General features: G+C 33.4%; 2 protein-coding genes and 1 pseudogene across 2 annotated transcripts; 2 read left to right on the plus strand and 1 right to left on the minus strand.

The window, feature by feature from the left end:
• The first annotated feature begins 3150 nt into the window (after positions 1-3150).
• On the plus strand, positions 3151-4162 carry LOC122583185 (annotated as a pseudogene).
• A 2630-nt stretch (positions 4163-6792) lies between these two features.
• LOC122582085 lies at positions 6793-14184 on the plus strand. The gene is made up of 12 exons (XM_043754437.1): positions 6793-6869; positions 7837-9102; positions 9229-9236; positions 11076-11242; positions 11384-11444; positions 11568-11666; positions 11850-11944; positions 12026-12139; positions 12942-13009; positions 13191-13301; positions 13546-13744; positions 13836-14184. The coding sequence occupies exons 2-12, from the start codon at positions 7844-7846 to the stop codon at positions 13944-13946; spliced, it is 2292 nt and encodes a 763-aa protein (XP_043610372.1). The 5' UTR covers positions 6793-6869; positions 7837-7843; the 3' UTR covers positions 13947-14184.
• A 4400-nt stretch (positions 14185-18584) lies between these two features.
• Positions 18585-22122, minus strand: LOC122583186 (subtilisin-like protease SBT5.4). The gene is made up of 10 exons (XM_043755610.1): positions 22019-22122; positions 21770-21867; positions 21394-21558; positions 21197-21299; positions 20495-21032; positions 20116-20210; positions 19769-20014; positions 19475-19589; positions 19198-19387; positions 18585-19123 (listed from the first exon to the last, which is right to left on the minus strand). Exons 1-10 carry the CDS (start codon positions 22120-22122, stop codon positions 18585-18587), a joined length of 2193 nt encoding a protein of 730 aa, XP_043611545.1.
• Between the last annotated feature and the right edge of the window lie 1914 nt (positions 22123-24036).

Consider the following 24036-nt stretch of genomic DNA (forward strand, 5'->3'; position numbering starts at 1 on the left):
AAACTGGTATTCGCTTTTGTATTATTTTGTAATGTATATATTGTATCCGTTTTTTCCCTATAAATTGTTTACCACTTTGATTTTTAGCTGGTCTGATTACACACCAAGAAAAAAAAATTGTTGTCTTAAATTAAGTTAATCCTTTTGATATCTACAAATTTTTCTTTATAATAACTTTTATTAGTTTTCGTTTTGTTGACATTTATAATCATTTATTTTAACTTTTACAATTGTTTTTATTATATATAATTTACGAAAAAATAATGAAAAATAAACGTACATGACTAACATATTACGAGTATTTAACATGATCATAATCACTTACGTTAAATCGTCAAAAGGTAACAAAGTATTTAACAACTTTCTTTCTTTCTTTGCTTTTCTTTTTTTTTTTTTAATTTTCTTTTTAAGTGTCAAATGGTAACAATATCTAAAACTGTATCTTTTGACGTCTAAAATTTCCCAAAATTAAAATTTATATACTTATTTATGTTAAACAGCAATTTATATTTTAATTTACCTCAATTTGCAATACAATTATCTTTCCAAAAAATCAAATAAATACCTTGGAAATAGGAAAAGATATTTTCACACTGCACCTAAAGGATGAGGGTGTAATCGGCAAAGAGCATCGGTTCATTGGCAATCCTATAGCACATGCATCGGCTTGTATCGACAAGTTTAATCGGCAAGTTTTGACAAGATACATCGGCTAGTTTTGGCTGATGCTAGTGAACATTGAGCAAGTCCACGTGGTTAGTTTTGGCAAAATAAGTGCATGTGGGAGCATGTCTTTTTTTATTATTATTTGGTAAGTTTTTTATCAAAGAATTAGCAAGTTTTACCACTACATCATGTTTTTTGGCGAAAATTGACTTCTTTTTGACTTACAAACTTGTCATGCTCTTATTGGTGAAAAACTTACCAAATTACCAATATTTGACACTACACCTTTACCTTTAATATCTTCAAGTGAAAAAGTTAACTTTTCAACTGTTCAATTACCCTTGAGGCCTTGACAGCTAGTTTAGAGGGGCGGTTTGGTCCAATTATTCCAATCTATTTACCACTATAAATCTTATCTTTTACCACTATAATACCTCTTCACATTACTCTTCTTTTTTTAACCTAATAATAACCCTCTCTTTACTCGTCACCATTATGGCAGAATACGATGAAAATCTGGCCATTGATGCACAACTAAAGTGGCTAATAAAGGAAGAACACCCATTTGATTTCTTGAACAAAAACGGATTTACAGAATTCTTTCAAACATTTGTGCAGCCTGCTTACGAAAGGGTCAGTAAAAATACTTTTAAACGTCTTGCTTTCAAATATTACATATCTGCCAAAAAAGATTTAATCAAATATTTTCAAGAAACATTTCATGGTCATAAAGTTAGTCTAACTTTACATGTTTGGGACACTGCATACGTTAGTACTAAATATCTTTGTATCACATGTCATTGGATTGACCCTGTTTCTTGGAAACTGTCACAAAGAACAATTAGTATTCGAATGATTGTTGATAACCCAGATTTGGATTTTTTTTGATAGTAATGTTTTGGAATGTATTAATGATTTTAAGATAAAAGATAAGATCTTGAGTGTTTGTTTTGATGATAATGTTGGTAGAGGGTTTAAGAATGCTATGAAAAAAGTGTAGCAAGAATTAAGTCCTATAATGCTAAATGGCATTTTATTTGAAACAAAATGTGTATCTAACATTTTGATTTCAATGGTTCAATCTTGTCTTGATTTTATTGCTCCTGTTATTGAAAAGTTTAGAACTTTGTTGAGTAAGGCTTGTTTATGGAAAAAGGATGAATTTGTTGAGATTTTGATTGCGAAACGCGTAAAGTTTACTGATCCGGAGCTTTCTTGTCCGGGTATTTGGGACACTACGTACAAAATGTTGCGTGGTATTGTTAGTCAGAAAGCGATACTTGTGGAATTTAATACTAAGAGTTGTAAGATCGATATTGATGATCAGGAACGGGGAATTATCGAGTCGTTTTTGGGGATTTTGGAAGTTTTTTATAGTGCTACTTTGATACTATCTGATGCTAAAAGGCCTACTGCGCCGCTTCTTTTGGAAGAACTTTTGTTAATCTCGAACATGTTTAAACAATATAAACAAGACCCGTTTTGGGAGCCACTTGTTTTGAAGATGAATTTTAAGTTTGTGAAGTATTACAAAAGAATGCCACCGGTGTTTTTGTGTGCGGCTGCTTTAAATCCAACAACTGGGGTTATGGGGGTTAAAAATATGTTGGAAAAGATAGCCGAAAACTTAGAGTTAGACAATGATGTTGCAACAGCTGTTTTCACAAAATTCACTGAGGTTCTGCAACAAGTGTTTGACTACTATGATAAGATGCATAAATCAAAATCTGGCGATCTAGCTGCAGTTAGTTCAACTTTAAGTGAAATAGAGTTGTATAAAACTAAAGATTTTTCAAAGATGACTTCTGATGGACACGAAAATATCAAGATTTTGAAGTGGTGGAGGACAGAAGGTCGTCAGCAGTATCCTGTATTGGGTATGATGGCATGTGATATACTAACTGTCCAAGCTAGCGCCGAACCTTTGGAATATGCTTTTTTATTAAGTGGCAGGGTTTTGGACGAGGAGACGAGTAAACCATTACCTTGGTGGCTGCAAAGGCGCATTTTCTTGAAGGAGCATTTTGACACAATTGGATGGCAACCAACTGCTGATGTAGTTGAAGATGGCTTAGAGGAATTGGAAGGTGATGGAGGCGATGAATTTGATGGTAGCTCTGCCTCTGAGGATGAAGAATGAACTTATCGAACTGAATCTGAAGATGGCTTAGAAGAATTGAAGGCTGATGGCGATGATAAGTAGAAGAAGGAACGTACTCGAATGCAAAGTTTTTTGAATCAAGATAGAAAAGTTTAATTTCCTTTTCGGTTTTCACTAGGCTTTACTGAGTTTCTGACTCTCTATTTAATCTATATCTTTGCTTGATGCTGCTTTGGTAAATTATGTTCACATAGTTATGTTCACTAATTTAAACTATAGCCTTAACTTTAAGTTTGGTAAATTTGATTTGCTTCTTCTTTCCCCATCCCCTGCTAAAATATCAAGAACCCGACTTGATGGATTCGATGAAGGTTCTGACCCACATGGCTATCGTAGACGGTGCAAGAACCGGTATGCTAATCTGGGTTTGCCTCAAAATGGTAGGAGATTGTGGAGACGGATTGAACTAGAGATTTGAGAAGATAAAGAATTGATTTTGGCTGATGATGGTAATAATAAGGTTAATAAAAGGAGACATAGTGGAAGATCGAAAAAGGATAAAACGAGTTCTTATCATTCTATTCCTTCCCAAAAGGGTAACGAGGATGAAGATTATGGGCAGAGTTTTGATCGAATCGGGTTACTCGTGAACGACCTGATAATGAGGAATGATGTTGCAAAATTCACACTTTGGTTCAGGTTTGGGTCACTTTGTTTCTTATCTTCCTGTTTTACATCAGGCATTGGTTTTAGCATGTTTTCTTTAATATCTCAACTGGGCCTTTTGTGTTTGGGTGTTTCATTCTTCTCGAATATGATTGCTCAAAGGAATGGCATTGAAAACAAGATAGAACTAAAGCTTATAGAAGAAGACATTTTGAGATCTGCAAGAGTAGTACTTCCTGCACTAATTTTTGCAATTTCAAAAGCCCGAGAGCTGTTTTCAGGAGATCCATCCATGACCCTTAAAGTGCGCACTAATGTTCTTTATCGACTTTCTGGGCCCAAAACTGTACTCAACTCAAATATGCAAGAAGAGCAAGAATGGTGAGAGTGTGAAAGCACGGATACTGGAAGCATGGAGATGTTCTCACAAGAAAATTGTTGCAACATCAGTAGTCACACGGCCTTTTGGAATCTGACTTCCATCAAAACGCGCATTTTTGCAGCATTCATATGCTTAACGACCTTTCGACGGTATAAACAGCCAACAGTTGCCATGGAAAGTAAAAGGAGAAGAGAAAGGTCAATCACAAGATTCACAAGAGAAGACGTTGACTTTGGTTGAAAGCATAGACTAAAAAAACTTTGTTCCTATTCTGCATTCCATGTAAAATAACAAAATAGATCGTTTTATAAAATAAAAAAATGGTACAAACATGGTTAAAGGATGAAGGTCAAGAAAGTGTTTATATTGTCAAACTTTCAATAATAAGAGTAGTCAAGAGTAGAGTTACGGGAAAAAAGAAAAATCTCCTTTTCAAATCACCCGGATATAACTGAAAGTATATAAAAATTAAATATATCTATATCATATCTATATCTATATTTCATAATAAAAAAAAAATACACCAATGGTTGAAAGTTACATAAGAGAATGGTCTAAAATATCCTTCCTAACCAAAACAACCATCCTCTTTTCTTTTGTAGTCATTAAAACACGTAACCTTCTCTCAATATCTATCGCTCTTTTTTTCATTTGCAGCCATTAATGGTATTCGCTGGAACACACGGATACCATGCTAGTAATGTTTTGAAGCGAATCATAGACGATGCGTTAAAAAAAGACTATGATAACAAATGGAGTCGATAATATATATATATATATATATACTACACATGTGTAGGGTATACATCATACACATCTTACACATGTGTAAGTTATACATCCTACACATGTGTAGGTATGTCTTACACATGTGCAGTTAAAAAAAAAATTTCGAAAAAAAAAAAAATTTCGAAATTTAAAAGTTTGTCAAAAGTATATCAAGTCGCATCTCTAATGAAAGAGGACGAAATTTTAAGACTACCCATGGTTTTTTTTTCGTCTAACGATGCACGGTTTGTGAGATAAAACGTTTTGAAAAATTTGGATGAAAGTAATGAGAGAGAAAAAAGGAGATGAGATGTGTGACCCAGATTGGTTCTCGCGTTTTTTTTTTTTATGGTTCTTAAAATAACTTTCCTATATGTATATATATATATATATATATATATATATATATATATAAAAGGAGCAATCATACCTCACTAATGCTAAAAGCCTCAACTGATGATGATATCCGCTTTGGAATTCAGTTTATGCTAGAACTCATATTTTTAAACGATAATAATAAAAAATCGCATCATTCAATATAAACAAAAATTTAAAGAAAAAAAAACACTTATAAAGCACGTCCAATGATGAGTTTTAAAAGTTATTTTGGTAGAAAAAATAGTTATTTTGGTAATAAAAAATGTAAGAATGTATAAGATATGTGTATAAGTAAGACAAACTTTTGTTGATAGAGGTTTTTCCTTATGGGGTCATTGTAATTGGTATGAGTTTTATCCAACCTTTTTGTAACTTTAGAAGTTAAAGATCTGGATAGACATCTAGTGTGTAGTTATTGTGGAGCTCTACATTGTAATTTGTATATTGGCTGCTAGCAACTTGCTAATTTGGTCTAAAAAAAAGGGAGTAAATGCCTAGGAACCCCTTAGTCCCATAGAGGAATTTTTCCTCTCAAGCTAGCGACCCTTTAACGCTGCCTGACGGTAAGACCCCATAAACTTTGGCTGATTGAATATGTTTTTGCAGGAATTCAAACCCGGGTGGTGTTTCCACTAAGTCGCTTTTTAGGGGGGCAGGTGGCCACTGGGTTGTATGATATAATAAAATCATTATTTTGTCGTTCAAACAAAAAAGACACAGTTTGAAAGAGGTATACAAGACTAGAAAAAATATGAGAGTTTTTTCGTGAAAAAATGCATTAATTTAATTAAGTTTAATGGACAAAAAGTAAAAAAAAAAAGATATAGTGAGTAAAGATAATAATAATAATAATAATAATGAAAACATAGGTTATAAAGCAGAAATGATTTGAAATATAAACTAAATTTTATTTTATTTTTACGACAGTTATTTTAATCCTATTAAATTATATGCATGCCTAGGATCTAATCAGGATTTGGAAACCTCTCAATAATCCATCCCTACACATGTAAAAAGTGAGACTCAAATCATGGTGAAAAATCCATAGGTCAAAAGCTTTACCGATGTGTCACCAATACGTTTAGATATATCTCTATCTATTTATATTACATTATATAACATTTAGTTGTTTTTTTTTAATATTTTTCAACTATGTTATTGGTAAAGCCTAAAATGCATTTCCTTTTTTATTAATTATTTTAAAGATTTCTATTAAAAATGTTTATAATATTTATTTGAAGCATATATAATATTATTAATGAACTTAATTTACAACATTCATTATGAATTCTTAAATTTCATATTAATAAAGACAATGCTATCACCTCACTGCCACCACTGCCATCTCCATTATACCATGTATTGTACGATCATGTAACTATTAATTTGGCAATAATCATTAAATAGCAACACATGAGTTTATCGATTACATTTTTATAACATGGTATTTTTTTTTTCTCATTTTTTAAAAATTTTCGATATCATTTTATAACATGGTATTTTTTTTTCTCATTATAAAAGATAGAAAAAATATTAACGTAAAATGATTGAAAAAAACTTAGTAAAACGTGAAAAATACTTAGGGGTTTGCTAAATACAGCCCTTATGGCTGTGTTTAAGGTGCATTAATTATTTGTATATTTACCATGAAAATCAGAGATAGAGCTTTTAATATGAAAAGTATAAGTTGTTTTATGCACGTTAAATACATCTAATGGTCTAAAAACTTAGTAAAAGATTGGAAAAAAGTTTTTAAAAAAAATAGAAATAAAGTAAAATGTAAAAAATACTTATATAATTTGATTGATTTCCATTTGGGGTCGGTCTAGAAACATAATATAAACAAGTGCTCGCGGACTACATTCTCTCATCCCCTACACAGCTTCTCGATCGCCATTAAAACTCTCTGTAAGTTTTTCTTGCTCAACCTCCAGCCCCCCCTTTTCTTTTCTTTTTTTAATTCCTGCTTTCAAACCCTAATTCCCAAATTTTAACAACATTTGTAACCCCTCCATTTTGTCTCCCTTTCGATCTTTCCAGCATGTACTAATTCTGCAGTTCTGTCTAATTATTTTGTCTGATTGTTTTCTTGTCTTTTTGTTTTCTTTAAATTATGTAAATAAATTTCTTATCTTTCTCTTTTATAAATAATAGTTTTGAATTTGGATTTTTTTTTTCCTGGATTTATGGATTCTGTGCATAAAGTACCAATTGTTAGTTGCTAAAAGATTTATAAATTAAACATCTTTTTATATTTATCTATATGTTGAGGATGTTTAATTTTTGATGTCTATATAAATGTTAAGAATTATATATAATGTGACATTTATAATTATATATCATTAAGAGATGATTTTGTGGGTCATTTTGTTTAAAATGTAAATTGGTTTTTGATATTTAATAAAATTTGTATAAAAATGATAAACCTATACATAGTAAGGTGTGATTTTTATATAAAAGTTTGGATTTTTATTATAAAAATGGTAAATTTAACGGTTACAAACTGACCTAAATGAGACACAAAGATATCTTTTTAAGTGACTTGATGTACTAAAAGTACATTCACTATAATGGTATACTTCAAAAAGTAGGTTGGCATTTCATGAAGATTAAAATGCTTGATTATACTATCTGTTCATTTCACTTATCAAGTCATTTCTTATCGGTAATTTTTAAGTTTGAAATTTGTAATAGGAAGATGAATGGTGTTGATACTCTTTATTGCGCGTTTGTTATATTGCTTACATTTGTAAAGTGCCTTTTGTTAGTATGTAAATGTTAAATTTATCTATATAGTTGTTTAGATTTTACAGTTACAAAATGACATAAACGCGACACAAAACCATCTTTCAAGTTACTTAGATTGATATTGCAGGAGCAGTATGAGCGGTACACCTAATAAGAGGGTGCATGACGATAGTGGAGGTCATTCCTCCATTTCAAGATATCCCCCGCACACCCAGGATGATTCTGGCTTACCCGTATACCCAAAGATATCAACTCAATCTGCTCCCAGTGATTACCATGCTGCTTCTTTTGATATGGGGCAGGATTCACGTATGCCAAAAGTCCCCCGGACTGAAGTAGATAGTAGAAGATCCCCGTTGCATTCGGTGTATCGTATGCAACCATCATCTTTGAATGACTCCCAATCTGTTCATGCAGCTAAGCCTGAAGAAAGGGTTGATACTAGGGATAGTAATACCAAGGTTGAGAACCGTGATGTGAAGGCAGAGTCAAAAGAGTTGTATCAAGGTGCTAAAAGTGATAAGGATATTAGGTATACAAGCAGAGGGGATGATCATAAAGACGTAAAGTATGAGAGAGATGCTTATTCTGATTATAGAAATGAACCAAAGACAGATAAGGATGCATATGATCCATGGAAAGAATTCAAAGAATCAAAAGATCACCACAGGACATGGAAGTATCCTGATACATCAGATGGAGTTTCGGATGCATATCGTGCGGCACACAGTAGTCATGTTCGTGGACACATCGAGACTACAAAAGAAAACTTGACCACCGAAGCGAAAGATTACACTGAAACACATGAGGCTGTTTCTGAAAACAAGGTTGATGTGAAAGCCGAGGATAGGCTCAAAGAGAGGGATAGGAAGAGGAAAGATGGAAAACACCGGGAATGGGGAGATACTAACAAAGATAGAACCGATGGTCGGAGTAACATCAATATTGAGATGAAAGATCCAAGTAAAGAAGAAAGAGAAGCTGACAAGTGGGAGTATAAAAAAGATTTACAGAAGGAAAAAGATAAAGTGAAAGATAAAGAGAAAGAGGGTTTGCAGAATGAGAAGGAAGATGCAATTGTATCATCATCCAGAGCTTTGGAACAGGGAAATCTATCATTGGAGCAAAACAAACCAAAGGACTTAGATAAGGAATCTAAAGATAAGGGGATGGAGAGAGATGTGGATGTTGAAGGGGAGAGATCTGAAAGACGCAACAAAGGATTTGATAAAGATTCGGATGATGGAGGTATGGATGTGGAAGGGAGTGCTGATAGAGAGAGGGATGCTTTCAATTATGGTGTTCAACAACGAAAAAGGATGCTTCGACCCAGGGGCAGTCCACAGGTTGGAAATCGAGATCCACGTTACAGATCTCGCCAGGATAATGATGGGTATGTTCTCTTAGATTAAGTAGGACTATAAATACTGTAATTTCTGTGTGGTAATTTCTATATATGTTGTTTTCTAGCTTAAAGCATCTGGTAACTTTTTTATTTTTTAATTTTTTTTTATTGCAGGTCTACTGGTAAGCTGATTATCTTTGAACCAGTTTTATGCCTGTTCATTATAACTTGAAGTTTTCCAGTGCAATTATACCGTTCTCTCAGTTTGTGCTTCATAATATATCTTTGTTCTTTATTCTTCTCTCCAAGGTCTGCTAATATATAATTATGTTCTAACCTGACAACCCTTGTCTTCCTAGTCAATCTGTTTAAAGTCTCTGTTTGATCTACAAAACAATACACCCACTAATGAGTAATAATTGTAGTTGTTAGTAGTTTAGTACTACACTTTCTACATATTGTTTTTGGAAAATCAATATATTATGAAGCCAATATTATTGTTGAAGGGATTACAATGACCTTTGGTTCTAGATCCTACCATCAACTCACATGTAACATGCTGGAGTGTGGATCTATTTGGAAGTGCCCTGTGAAATACAATGGATATGTTTTAGCAAGATTACAATTTAGGTTTTTTGGGTTGCCACCTCCTAGTTGCTTGATTATAGTTCAGGACTTTGGGGTAAGATGTTTGATATACATACACGACCCAATACTAATTATTCAATTAGATTGCCGATGCGGGCGTTCTTTTTTTAGGAGAGGTCGCTGTTTTAAAGTATTGTGTAAATGCAATTATACAGTTCTCTCGATTTGTCCATCAGGAACAGTTTTTATTATTACCCCACCTCTTCCAATGTTTCTTAGTTTCCTATAATATAAGCATTTACACGATACTTTACTACTTCATTAGTAATGTTAGCTATAAAATCCCTGAGTTTTCATTCAAATTTGAATGTAAAAGGCACATTCACATTTCTAACATACACTAGTAGTTATTATACAGAGTTCGCTTGCATTTTATATGCTCGTAACTGCTGATAAGCTTTCCGAGAACCGTATACGTGTCTCTTGGCTCATAACTATGGTTAATTGATGTATTTTTGGTAATTTACTTACCATGCAAGGCTTGAATTTTGCATCTAGTCCTCGTATATACCAAAATAGTTTTTTCACTGTGAATTCAAAGTATTCTTAGGTTTAAAAGTATCCTGATTATAGTATTTTCATATAATGAGTTATTATATAGAGTTTACTTGCAATTGTATTCTTATAACTGGTGATAAGCTTCTCGAGAATCGTATACGTGTCTCCTGCTAAATATGTATAACTAATTGATGTATTTTTGGTAATTAACTTACCATGGTTTGGATTTCCCCCTAATCCTGGTATTTTATAAGATCGTTTTCCACTTATCATAGTATCCTGTTGAATGAATAGTATTTTTAGGTTTATAATTGTGGTATGGTGTAACAGGTTCTTCACCTTGATTCCTTATGGTGGGATCTACAATTTGGTTGCTTAAATTCTAGAAGATGTCGCCATATAAAAGATAACATAAATATTATGGTATCTAATATTATGTTAGATTTATTAAGTTGTTGGATATGGGTAGAAGCTTCATGTCGTGTTATTGGTTTGTATCATCTTTTTAACCTCTATAAAAGCTATATAGAAGTACACAGTTTTGTTTAGTGAAGATTTACTTTGTCAAAAGTCGTCAAGGTTAACTCACATAGTAAATGGTTATAGAATGCTTTTTTTATAGAAGCTGTTTGAAAGCACATGCAAACATGACCTATGGGTTTTCAAAGAAAAAGATGTTATACATTTTCTACTTATGCGGCCAAAGATGCTAGTGTATTGTTGTGGAAACAACTAACGAGTGTTAAATAGTCTGAATATAGATGGTCTTCTTTTTAATTACATTTCTTCCTAATGTGCATCTAGATACTCTGGCTACAATCTAGTTCATTTTTCTTGTTAACTGCATATGAAAGATTTTAATGTTGTGAATGCAGGAAAAGGTGATGTATCAACTGTTGTTTATAGAGTTGGTGAATGCATGCAAGAATTGATAAAATTATGGAAGGAATATCAACCATCAAACACATCTGAAAGCTCAAAAACTGGCCCTACTCTAGAGATCCGTATACCTGCTGAGCATGTTTCAGCTACCAACCGACAAGTAAGTTAGATGCTTCCAATGTTACATAGGGTGTAGCTTATTACATTTGTGTAAAATAATTCTTGAACTTTGATGTTCATCTTATTTTATTTCCTGGCCATTAGTTTCTTTTCATGTTTGAGATGGAAGTGACATGTGCAGGTTAAAGGTGGGCAGCTCTGGGGAACAGACATATACACTGATGACTCTGATCTTGTTGCTGGTATGCCTTCATTCTTCTTCCTTTTTTTGTGCTTACATTCTCTGATACTTGCAGATAAAAAGGTTTGTGTGTTCATGTTTATATGATTGTAAGTTATCACATGTTATCTTTTTCTTTATCCAGTTTTGATGCACACTGGCTACTGTCGCCCAACTGCAACTCCACCTCCACCTGCTATTCAGGAGTTACGGGCTACTGTCAGAGTCCTTCCCCCCCAAGATTGTATGTTTACACTTGACATTCTTTATATGTTGTGAATTTTATGTTTACATGGATGCAAATACATTAAATATCTGTGTTTCTTCACTATAGAACTATACAATGTCCTCTGAAAATTCATTTTTTCATGCTATTTAATCTTACTTTGTTTAGGTTTGCTAATGTTACACAATGGCAATTCTGTAGGTTATATATCTACACTACGAAATAATGTGCGCTCTCGTGCATGGGGAGCAGCTATTGGGTGCAGTTACCGTGTAGAGCGATGTTACATCGTGAAGGTCATAAGCATATGCTATTTTATGCATTCTTTTTCCTTTTTCTTTGACTTCCACATTTCATTTCCTTTTTATATCTCTCAGAAAGGTGGTGGGACAATTGATCTTGAACCCTGTCTTACACATACATCCACTGTGGAACCTACTCTCGCTCCTGTTGTTGTGGAACGCACAATGACTACCAGAGCTGCAGCTTCGGTACTATTTCCTTCATGTTTTTCAGCATAGCATAAAAATGCACTTATATAGTTGGTTTGCTATCTACATGTTCACTCTCCTTTAAATACCCAACGAGGTGATCCGGAAACTAGTAAGCAGGGTGATCTAAAATCATATACTCGTACATCATAGCTAAAAATCATTGAAAAATATTTAATGTTAGACGAATTTTGTCCTGTTATCTGGAAGAGTGGAAGTGTAGTTTTCTCCTTATGTATAACAGTGTAACAATATATTTCACTTAATAGTTTCACTTTACAACATTACCACACAAAGCCAACAAGTTAAACATGAGGAACCCTCAATTTGTCAGAAATACAATCATGCTCATAGACATTTTATATTTGTGTTGTTTTTAAATATAAAATATTAAGATTAGTATGTGTCATATTTCACTACTAATATGATGCTGTCCTGACACTAACCTTGCTGTCCTAGTTTCCATTCAGAATTGTACTGTGGTATCAGTTTATTTACTTGATTTACCTCCACCCATTCTAAGAAAAAGAAAGTAACATGACAGAATTAGGAAAACAACAAACTTATTTTGGGGTAGCAAGTGAGACTTGTGATGGCTTGGTTTCTTCTTGACTTCCTATGCACTTTATATTGAACTTGGTGTTTTCTGTATATTATGAATAGTTCTTTGAAATTGTTGTTAGGTATAGGACCTGTTATTTTGTCTCCTGTAAAAGCATGAAAGTGTGGTCATTTCTTATGCATATCACTTAGTTGTATGTTTACAAAAATCCACATCACTTACATTTGTCTCCTTTTCCAGAATGCGCTGCGTCAACAAAGATTTGTGCGTGAAGTTACATTACAATACAACCTTTGTAATGAACCATGGTATGTCTTCACAAAGGCTGGTTGGCGCTCTTCTTGTTTTTAAAACTCCTGTTCATGCTGCTGTTATTTTTACGTCAGTTACATGGCTTCAGCAACTACTCACTCATCAAGTTTTTAGAAGTTATGTTAGACTTTGATTGTTTTTTATGTGAGTATCACGTAAGGTTGTATGTATTTGCAGGATCAAGTATAGTATAAGCGCTATAGCGGACAAAGGTCTGAAGAAGCCTTTATTTACTTCTGCAAGATTGAAGAAGGGTGAAGTTCTGTACCTGGAAAGCCGTATACGCAGGTAGGTTTTGAAGCAAATATGTCTCTGGTATTTGATTGTGCAATGACATATGCTTCGTGTAGATGGCATAATTTCTATTTTTCATTGATTACATGTTTACATAACAATATAATAGTCACAAGAAACTTGGTTGTCCTACACTCTTGTTTTTTAAGCCTTGATTATTTTGTTAATATCTTTGTTATTTACTTATCTTTATTACTTCAGTTTATTGTGAAGTCTCAATTGTTATGTTTTTGTGAAGGTACGAGCTTTGCTTCAATGGGGAGAAGTTAGTGAAAGCGGCAAATGAGACAGAGACAAATGGTGCAGATAGTGATAATCATAACAGCAATAATAATAACAATATGATGGATGTATTTAGATGGTCCGAGTGTAAGAAGCCTCTTCCTCAGACCGTTATGCGCTCTATTGGCATCCCATTGCCACCTGAACATCTACAGGTACCGCTAATCTTCTACATTTTACACACTACGGTTCTTATTCTACTATTGAACTGCCTCTCATGGGAAGTGAACGTGTTGGGGTTTGTAGGTGATAGAAGAGAATCTTGATTGGGAGGACATCCAATGGTCACAGACCGGTGTTTGGATTTCTGGAAAGGAGTATCCACTTTCTCGGGTCCATTTTCTATCCCCCGTCTAAAATTGTCACCTGGCAATAATGATGTTGTGATTTACAAACAAGACCTGATGTTGTTTGAAAATGTTTATGTTATTTCTGCTACTATTTAAAACATGTGTGATAGGGAGTTTCAGACATGTTTCCAACTTTAGGTTGTTTTTAACTGTTGGTGACAAAATAGATTGTTAGGTTTTTTTCGTTAGTTTTTTTTATTGACGATATTTATAAATACATAGTAAAGTTATCTACATTTTTCGAAGCAGTAGTTGTTTTGGGTTAAATGTCAACTTATAGTATCTATATTGTATACATATAATAGAGTTGCACCCAGACATCAATATGTCAACGTGTTCTATTATGGATGTTACTTTTCATCATATGTGACAGGATCAAATATTATTAAGTACTAACCCACTATGTTGTTGGCAATGACTGAAAAATAAAAAAAGATTGGGAGTTAAGTTAGTGTAGAGATGTGAAACCTATTGGAAATAACCCACCCCCACCCCCCTCTTTATTGAAGAAATAACAAATGACACCAGTTTTTAGTATATATATATTTTTTTTACCACGTACTATTCTACTTTTACAGTTAAATTACAAGAACATTTGAAATGGAAAACGAAGACTCTCGAAACACCCCAATCAATTAATCACATACATGTGAGAAGTGAGACTCAAACTCAGATGAATTTTTTCAAGGTTAAACACCTCACCAATTAGCTATCAACCCCTTGCCCACTGGCTTTTAGTATTGAAATACATTTCTTGCACCAAAAAAAAGTGATTTGAATAGATTACTTCCTCAGGACTTTCGAACTTGTGTAATCTGGGAAGACGTGTGGCATGGAAATTAAGGTGGTATACATTGTGTAATGAAGTGTGGCATGGAAATTCTGGTGGTAAACATTCAATTTGTAATGCAGGTGTAAGGATTTATTTTTTTATAAGCATAGTCTCCGGTCAGAAATTAATAATAACATTTGATGGAGACGATTACACGAATTACTGTGGGTTGCTGGGTATTTTTATTTTTTAGTTTAAACCAGCGACGGCTTGTGTCCGCAAGGACCATGAACATTCATCCACTGCGCCTGTCCGGGCTACTCATCCTTCTGTTCTTCGTAGCGACCAGGAGTATCCTCCCACCTAACCATGCTGATCGAGTCTAAGGCTCTAAGCTGACTCATTGGAGCTGAGTCGATGGCAGCTCACATTCTTATCAAAATTAGCCATGTCACCATGCCCAGAAGCAGATCACGGAACTGTTGGATTCTCCTGTACATCTGAAGAGCTATTTCACTCTCTCCCATAATCAAAAAGGGTACTGACTTATCTTAAGCTTATACAAAAGACAACAACAAAGGTAAGATTTTATGATTAAGCGATAGCAATGGTGCCTGGAATCATATGATGTCTAGGAAGTCCAAACCATCCGAAAAAGCCTGACTTGCCATAAAAAACAAAGTCGGGTGTTCAGGGTTCCTATTTTTACAAAAAAAAATTTCCAAAAATACTATATACAGCACACCCACTAAAAAAGTTCCATCCTACAATTTTTCTCTTATTCACTTTGAACTCATTAACATATCGAAAATATAAATCTAATTATTGGGCGGCGTCGAATAAGTAATTCCATATAAATACTTGTATAATACAACTAGCATGGTACCCACGCAATGCGGTGGTGGTTGTGGCGTCAACGGTGTAGTAGTGGGGGCTACTGTTGGTGGCTACAGCGGCGGCAACTGATATAGATAATTGATATAAAAGTAATTGATTTAAAAGGTTAATTAATGGAGATATTTCGGATAAATAACTGATATTGTAATTTAATCATTAATGATATTGAGATGGTTGTTTTATTTGTTAAATAATATAAAAGTATAGATTAGGTTTATAGGGAATTAGGATTAAGAAATAAGGGTATTTTGGGTATAAAAAAAGTGTTGAATTTCCTAAAATAAAAGAGGTCAATATGCGTATAGATATAGATATAGATAGATACAAGGAGCATATAAAGCAACCACAATTAAACCAAATAATAATTAATATTGGACTAAAATATAAGTTTGACAGAAGAGAAGATTATTAAGAAACACAAACACACAACATACGCACGTTAATCATCCTTGGTGGCCGGGGTTTTTCTTCTTCTTCTTCTTCACCAGGAAAATTAAAACCATGCTTCCGCGTGTATTAATTCAGCCTTTCAAGGGCGCGGGCAGCCTCCTCCTCCTTCATCCTCGGACGCCTATTATAATATTCAATTCGTACCTGTTCTGTTCATTAATCTGGTCAATCCTACGCAGACCCTCCTCCACGCCAATGTACTTACCGTTAATGTCTTGTCCGTTTTCATGAAACATATAAAAGGTTCCGTTTTTCATCATCTTCAATAATAATTAATATTGGACTAAAATGTCTCTCCTCCACGCCAGTGGTTAGGCCTAAGCCTATAAGGGATGAGTTGGAGGGGATTTGTATTAGTACTAGTGCTTAGATCCCGTGCGATGCACGGACAACCCTAAATAATTTTTCTAAAACTTTATTTTAAGATTGTATCAATGAATAAATATAACTGAGTTTGATATAATAAAAATATTCTTATGCGTTGATTAATTTAAAGAAGAAAAATGCTAGATATACCTTGGGATCTATTAATGATACACGAGGGCTTAAAACGCGTACATTGCACGTCAGAGAGAAATTATAAAATTGATTGCCCATAGTAGTCACATATAAGAAGGATTATGTTGGTTACCTGGATGTGATAGGTATTATGAATTTTCTACCACTTTGATATATAGATCCACGTGGATGCGCTATAACCTTAAATAATTTCTTTAACACCAGTTCAAGCATGCATGTAGCGAAGTAAATGTACTCCTATTACAACTAATGACCATTTTAAAAAAAATTAATGACTTAAAATGCATAGAAAAGTCTTATTTAGCACTAAAATAAACCAAATATACCTCATAATTTTCATCACAAATTTGATAGGCTGTTCTTTGTATAAGATTTGAAATTTGTTGATCATTCATTTTAACTCCAATAGCACCAGTGGCATCTACAATCCTAACTTGCATATTAAACTTACAAAAAAAAAAAAACAGAGATACAATTTTACCACACAACTTAATGATTATAGAATTTTAATATGAAATATAAATATATACCTAGGATTGATGAGAACTCCTTCCTTGTTACATGAACAACAAATCCACATTTTGTTGTTCCTTAAAGCATCAATAATGTCGACTGCATCCATGTAGAGATCGGTCAACTTAACTTCTTGAGAACAGTTCACACATTCCATTGAATACCATGACTGGTCGGTTGGAATAAAACCGATTGTTGCATCAACAACCACTTTATCAAACAGTCAAAATGAAAATGTTTTTACATTAGAATGTTAAAAAGCTAGTTATAAAATCGAAAGAAAGTTATGTTAAAAAGTAATTTAATCAAAAAAGAAAAATTCACAAACAAAGAATACTTACATGTTCGTCCATCAGGATCATCTCAATACTACCTATGTTATTAACATCTCCATATAGAGGTTGCTTCCATAGCCGCAAATTCTAACCGTTATCGTACATGGCTTATTATTTGGACGCAAATTTCTAATTGAAACATGATTGAAGCCATGCTAAAATTGATCTGTTATGTGTTTACGTTTTGAATTGTCTAAAACTGAATGGAAGTGGCCTTATATAAACATAGACATGCAAGGAAGTAACCGCCACAAGCAATACACGAACGGTTACATATTCAAATTTTTGAAAATTTGAACTTCTTGAAAGCATAACTAATCCGTTTTCGAAAATTTGAACTTCTTCTCAAATCTCAACCAATCATCTTTTTTCTCTCTCCTCCATAAATCATTTATTCCTTCAAATCATTCAAAATCTTTTATCTCAAAAACCATACATCGATAAATTATAAAAATTGTATGGGTGTTCTTAAAATTCCATGCTCTTTCATTGGAGATGTCATTCGATATACTTTCGACAAATTTTTATATCCGAGGGCGGAGCCCGTACGGCTAAGGCATTTGACTATCATACTTTATGACATATCAACTCCTATAACCTATCATACTCTATGACCTAAGTATCACCCCAGCATCTCATCGCCGCAACGCACGGGTACTTGCTCTCGTATAAGCTAATGGGTTACTCCGATTATATGTCGTGGAGTTACGTGTTGGGCATTGTGTTTGGCTAAAAAACGGTCCGGTATTGTTAGCCGTAAATGATTCATTGTCCACATACACACCACTCCAAGTCTCGAACCACATATTAATCACATTTCCACTAAAAATAGTAGAATTATCACACATTTATCTGGAAATAAGACATTGTTGAAGGGCTTTAGGTCTGATCACTTGTGGCATTTGGTGTGAACAACAATACCAGCCTACCACGAACCTTAATTAGTTGAAAAGGATTGGAGAAGACAATTCCCTTTTTCCTATATAAATATAAAATACAATGAACATATATTTAAGCAACACCAAAATTTTTTTAAAAAATACCCTTTTTCCTATATAAAAATCCAAATAATAAATAACTTCTAAAACTCCAAATGAATAAAAAGCTAAAGAACAAGCAACAAGTCATTACTCATTCTAACTACTTACTAATCAACTATTTAAGCCACAGAAACCACAATGGGGCTCTTCACATTGTGTTTTCCGTCGGTCCATGTCAAATCCCCGAAAACATAACCATGAGTTGCATGTGGGCCATCGGGTTTCATTGTCATCTCGAACTTCTGCACGTCACCCTTCTTCTTAAAGGTAAGCAGTTTTGGCGTCACGTCCACTGATACCCCGACGGGCTTCCTTACATGAACTGCATAGGTGCCAGGCTTGCCCACATTCGTCAACTTTCGTGTGATAGTTACTGTTCCATTGAGTTTAGGGACAGTAATGGAAGGATAATTGAAGTCAAAGATGCTGACGTTTGTAGGACATTCGTAAACTGGCTGACCAGAAAACCTCTGAATCATGGATTTGTTGTATCCTTGAGAGCAGAGGAAATCAAGATAGTCAGTTACAGTTAACTCATAAACCAATCCAGGATTCATTGCATGGTTTGGATTAATATCTCCAGCTCCACGGCTGAACGGGTTTGCAGCTGATTTTGTTTCATCCGTCATAAGCTCTCCCGCATTGTCTTTTATTTTTGCTGTGCAAAAAAACATCAACATTAGTACATATAACATGCTAGAATAAGATAATTAGTATCAAATGTTTAATTACCAGTGGTCATGATAGCCGATTTTATAGCAGAAGGGCTCCAGTCAGGGTGGAGGTTCCTAAGAAGACCAACAACGCCAGAAACATGTGGGCACGACATGGAGGTTCCTGATTCTATGTTATATGGAAGTACTGGTTTTTTTTCTTGGGTGTATGCTGCGATGATATTCACTCCAGGTGCCGTAATATCAGGCTGTAACAGATGTAAGAAAAAAAGTATGATTAATATTTAGTCGATATATAGCAACCAAAAGAAAATTTCGTTTGGTAAAGCAACCACCTTGAGGATCTCGGGTGTGATTTTATTCGGTCCCCTAGAGGAGAATAATGCCATGGATGGAGCAGGTTTTATGTTTATAGCAGCTACAGGATGGGTGAGGTAACCTCTTGGATTACTGCATCAAAAAATAAAAATAAATAGATGTCAAGTGTTAAAACTTGCAGGCAGACTAATGTCGGTGACTTTTGACTCGTTTCCTTTGAACTTCATGTAAAAGATCTTTAGATAACCCGTATCAGCTCAATCATGCCTAAGATGTCAAAGTTGCAATCTATTATATTATGGTACACTTACTTGGTAGAGTTTAGGTAGGCATAGAGACGAAGCCCATCAGCATACGTAATGTGTGTTGCAGGGATGGTATGAGGATCAGCTACTGTATCTTCCCCAGTAGTCTTATCATTGCAAAGAATCATGCCAACAGCACCAGCATTACCAGCTGCTGCGCTCTTGTCAGTTCTTGCGTTACCTCCCCTTAAGCACACTAAAATCTTGCCCTTGACCTTCTTTGGGTCAAGTGCACCTTCCTGGCAAAGGGTCCTGCATATATATAAATATAATTTTATGAACATTATAATACTCCAAACCTTAAAGAAATTAAGAAAACTAATCCAAGAAAAGAACATATACAAATTACTTACGCATTTGTAACGGTTGCATTTTCAGCTTTAGCGTCTGCAGCGTTAAGTAGAGAATAGTATCCACGAGTCGGCAAAGCTTTGGACATGCTCAATCCCTGTTATTTTAAGGTACATTAAGAATAAATATGTTATAGCTCAAGAAAAGCAACCAGCTAAGTAGTTCTGTTTCGACCCATTTACTTGAATTGGTCAATTCATGTTGTGCAAGTAAAAAACTTGAACTTTTATGTTAAAATTGTTATCAGTACTGCATATTTAACAAAAAAAGTTAAAAACTGATAAGAAAGTGGCAGATTAACCCAACCCAACCTTGCCCGTTTGTCAACCTATATTAACGAATACAGTAGTTAAACCAATAGATTATGGATGTTTTAACTACCTTTAGGGAGAGTCCACCAAGAAGGTTAACAGAAGATTGAAACTCGCGATCTATGGTACTAGCTCCAACAGTTATAACCCAAGGAGAAACATTGGTGACGGTTTTGGGATCCGGCCCTTCATTCCCTGCAGAAAACACAACAGAGATACCTTTCTTGAAAGCATGGAATGAGGCAATGGCTAATGGATCATCCTTGTAATCAACCGAGGATCCACCAAGAGATACTGAAATTACATCAACACCATCTTCTATGGCAGCCTCAAAACCTTGCACGATATCAGAATCAGCACATTCACCTCCTAATGGGACTTGTGGCCAGCAGACCTTGTAAGCTGCCACTCGGGCTCTTGGTGAACCGCCTTTTGGGTTTCCAAGCTTGATATCGTTGATGCTCACTGCAGAAACATAGTTACCACCAGCTGTTGATAACGTGTGGCTACCATGTCCGTCATGGTCACGCGCATCGTTCATTGAAGGATCCAATTTACCATATAAGGCTTGATAACCTCTATTATAGTACTTGGCACCAATAAGTTTTCTGCAATTTATGATACAAATGAAATAAGTGTAACCACACTTAATTAGCCCATAAACAGTAAAACTTGACATTTTTGTGTATACAAAAAATATTATGGCATACAAAATCTATTCAAAAATAGATCACCAAAAAAAATAATAATAATGAAAGAACTATATGCATACTTGTTGCAAGGAACTCTGGTTTGGTTCTCACATCCGCCCTTCCACCTTGTTGGAATTGGGTCATAACTATCACCATTGAAGCTTTCAGATTCGGGCCAGACACCTGATTATTTAGTTATATGAAAAAATGTCAAATTAAGGTTAGAACATATATATATATATATATATCGAGAGGTAAAGCACGAAACAAGTTATACCAGTGTCTAGATTAGCAATGATGATATCTTCACCAAATTTGGCTTTTGACCACAAAGACGTCCGGTTAATGAAACCATTATGATCAAGCTGTAAGAAACTCCAGGATCGAGTCGTGTGTAACCTCCTTTGTCCGTCTGGAATCACCGACACAACATCCGGATGTTCTACATGATTTCGATTGATATTAGACCAACATATCATCATCATATTTGAAATATATTCTTGTTAATTATAATTAACCATGGTAATATATTCTTGTTAATTAAAATTAACCATCATAATATATCATTAACACATATTGCAAAGTGATGCATTAACAGTTGAAATATATTCTTGTTAATTAAAATTAACCATGGTAATAGATAAATTAATTACCTGCCAATTTAGCAGCCTCCTCCTCATCAAGACTTACAGCAAAACCATTAATTTGTTTATTATAAGAATAAATCAAGGCTTCATCAACCTTCTCTTTGCTACAAATAAAACATAACAAAATTAATTAAATTCACTTTTTGAACAACACAAAAACATCTATCAAAAAATAAACATTATGTATATACAGAAGTAAACATAAATTTTTATTATGGAGTAGTATTTTGTATAAAGATTTAATTAATTAGTTACCTTCCTAGAAGTGAACCAAGAATATCAAAATGAGTTTCTGTAATCTTAGATGCATCATTAACATCCTGATCATGTCCTCCCAAGTAGACTATATAAGACTGCATATAATTAATTAATATAAACAAACACATTAATTATTTGTTGTACCTAAAAACTTCATACGTACACACACACACACATATCATATATTCAATATAAACAAAAGCTGTACGTATGAAAATACATGCATGCATGCACATAAAATATATGAACCTTTTTGTTTTTGACTGCTAAACAAGAAGATTGAAGCAAGCAGAAAGTGATGAAGAGGGTAGAGAGAACCCTAATCATCTTCATGTTTTTTTTTTTCTTAAAAAGTTGTTAATTCCCGAAAGTGTAAGCTAGTAATTATTATTTATAGCTGGTATATATAGAACATAATATTATAGAACTTATAGTTATAGTTTAGGACTCTTTAATTAATTAAGGTTGATCTTATTCACTGATCGAGATAAAGTTTTATCATAAGTTTTAAAGCATTGCAAATCATGGATAGATATAATAGATTACTCCGTATTATATTTTATCAATAATTGTGTATGTGTTTATCCTATATGTATCAAGGTTGATCGTATTAACTGAGATAACTAAAGTTATCATAAGTTTAAAACTTAACATTGCAATAGATTATTATATTTTTATTAACAATGTATTAAATAGTTATTTTTTTGTGTATGTGTTTATCCTATATATCCGAATTAAGCATATCCGAACACCAAATAATATTGCCTTTCCAAAGAAAAAACACCAAATACTATCGGATAATGCATGGATTATGGATTATTATTATTATTATTATTATTATTATTATTATTATTATTATTATTATTATTATTATTATTATTATTATTATATATATGGACTATATATATCTTGGACTATTATTTAGTCAGGTGAAAATGTATGCAATCAAAGTTTACTTTCAAGTCCTTCTACACAAAATCGCCATACTAATAGGAATGGAGTTATCAAGAACTAGTTTGTAGCTCTTTGTGTAACGTAATTATATATATTCAAAACATCTTAATTTTACTTCTTTTTCGAATTTTTTTAAATATATATATGTTAGATACCGACATATTTTGTTAGTGGTTTATATATCTATACTACCAATATACCAATATAACTAAAACATGAGTTGAAATATTCTGATAATTAACAATTAAAGCTTTAATTTCCTTTGATCATTATAAAATGATTCACGTTTACAACCTTTTTGTGAATTAATGTGAATCAATGCAATATATCGTTTAGGATTTTTTTTATTTCAAAGACAATATATATGCTCATAAATTCACCCGGAACATGCCTATCGATACATAATAAATAAATATCATGTGTATTTCTTTATTTTTATTTTTTTTAAATAGACGTGTTAGCTGGTTAGTGGTTCGAACCTTAACAATGACATCCAAGTAGACAATATACTAGATGTTGGAACCCGAGACACGAGACTAAGAGTGCGATAACATGGCCCGCATACGTCCGAAAAAATAAATACCCAAAACTACGAGGAATTGAGATTCGATCTATGGTTTACAAGACAACATCCCCTCTCAAAAACCCCGAGTTTCAGGCGTCAGGTGGCATGTCATATGTGTATTAATTAATACGAGTACAACTTTCTAATTTACGTAACTTTTTTTATTTTTAAAAAGATGCAAGTATATTGTAGTCTTATACAATTTTAATCTTAATCTTATCTTTTTAATCTTATCTTAATCTTAATCTTATCTTAATATATACTATAAGACAGTTGAACTAATGACTTATTAACCAATCAAATCGCTCAATTTCATTAAATTGATCAAATACATATACTTGAATGTCAAGTACAAGATTACAAGTAAGTTTATATTTTAATTCTTAATTATCTTTTATAATACTATCACATTATGAGTATAACTAGTTTTAAAATATTCAACAATATAAAATTATTAGAGCATGTGCCTTGTGGAATGACTACGATAAACAATTAC

The sequence above is a fragment of the Erigeron canadensis genome, chromosome 9 (genome assembly GCF_010389155.1).
Source record: "Erigeron canadensis isolate Cc75 chromosome 9, C_canadensis_v1, whole genome shotgun sequence".
In the NCBI taxonomy this organism is placed as follows: Eukaryota; Viridiplantae; Streptophyta; class Magnoliopsida; order Asterales; family Asteraceae; genus Erigeron; species Erigeron canadensis.

Coding starts and splice junctions, on each gene's coding strand:
- LOC122583186 (XM_043755610.1), bottom strand. CDS start 22,122: ATGCAGTCTTATATAGTCTACTTGGGAGGACATGATCAGGATGTTAAT. Junction 20,015..20,115: donor AATGCAACCGTTACAAATGC/GTAAGTAATTTG, acceptor ATATATATGCAG/GACCCTTTGCCAGGAAGGTG. Junction 19,124..19,197: donor ATCGGCTATCATGACCACTG/GTAATTAAACAT, acceptor TTTTTTGCACAG/CAAAAATAAAAGACAATGCG.
- LOC122582085 (XM_043754437.1), top strand. CDS start 7,844: ATGAGCGGTACACCTAATAAGAGGGTGCATGACGATAGTGGAGGTCAT. Junction 11,243..11,383: donor TTTCAGCTACCAACCGACAA/GTAAGTTAGATG, acceptor TGACATGTGCAG/GTTAAAGGTGGGCAGCTCTG. Junction 13,010..13,190: donor AACCTTTGTAATGAACCATG/GTATGTCTTCAC, acceptor ATGTATTTGCAG/GATCAAGTATAGTATAAGCG.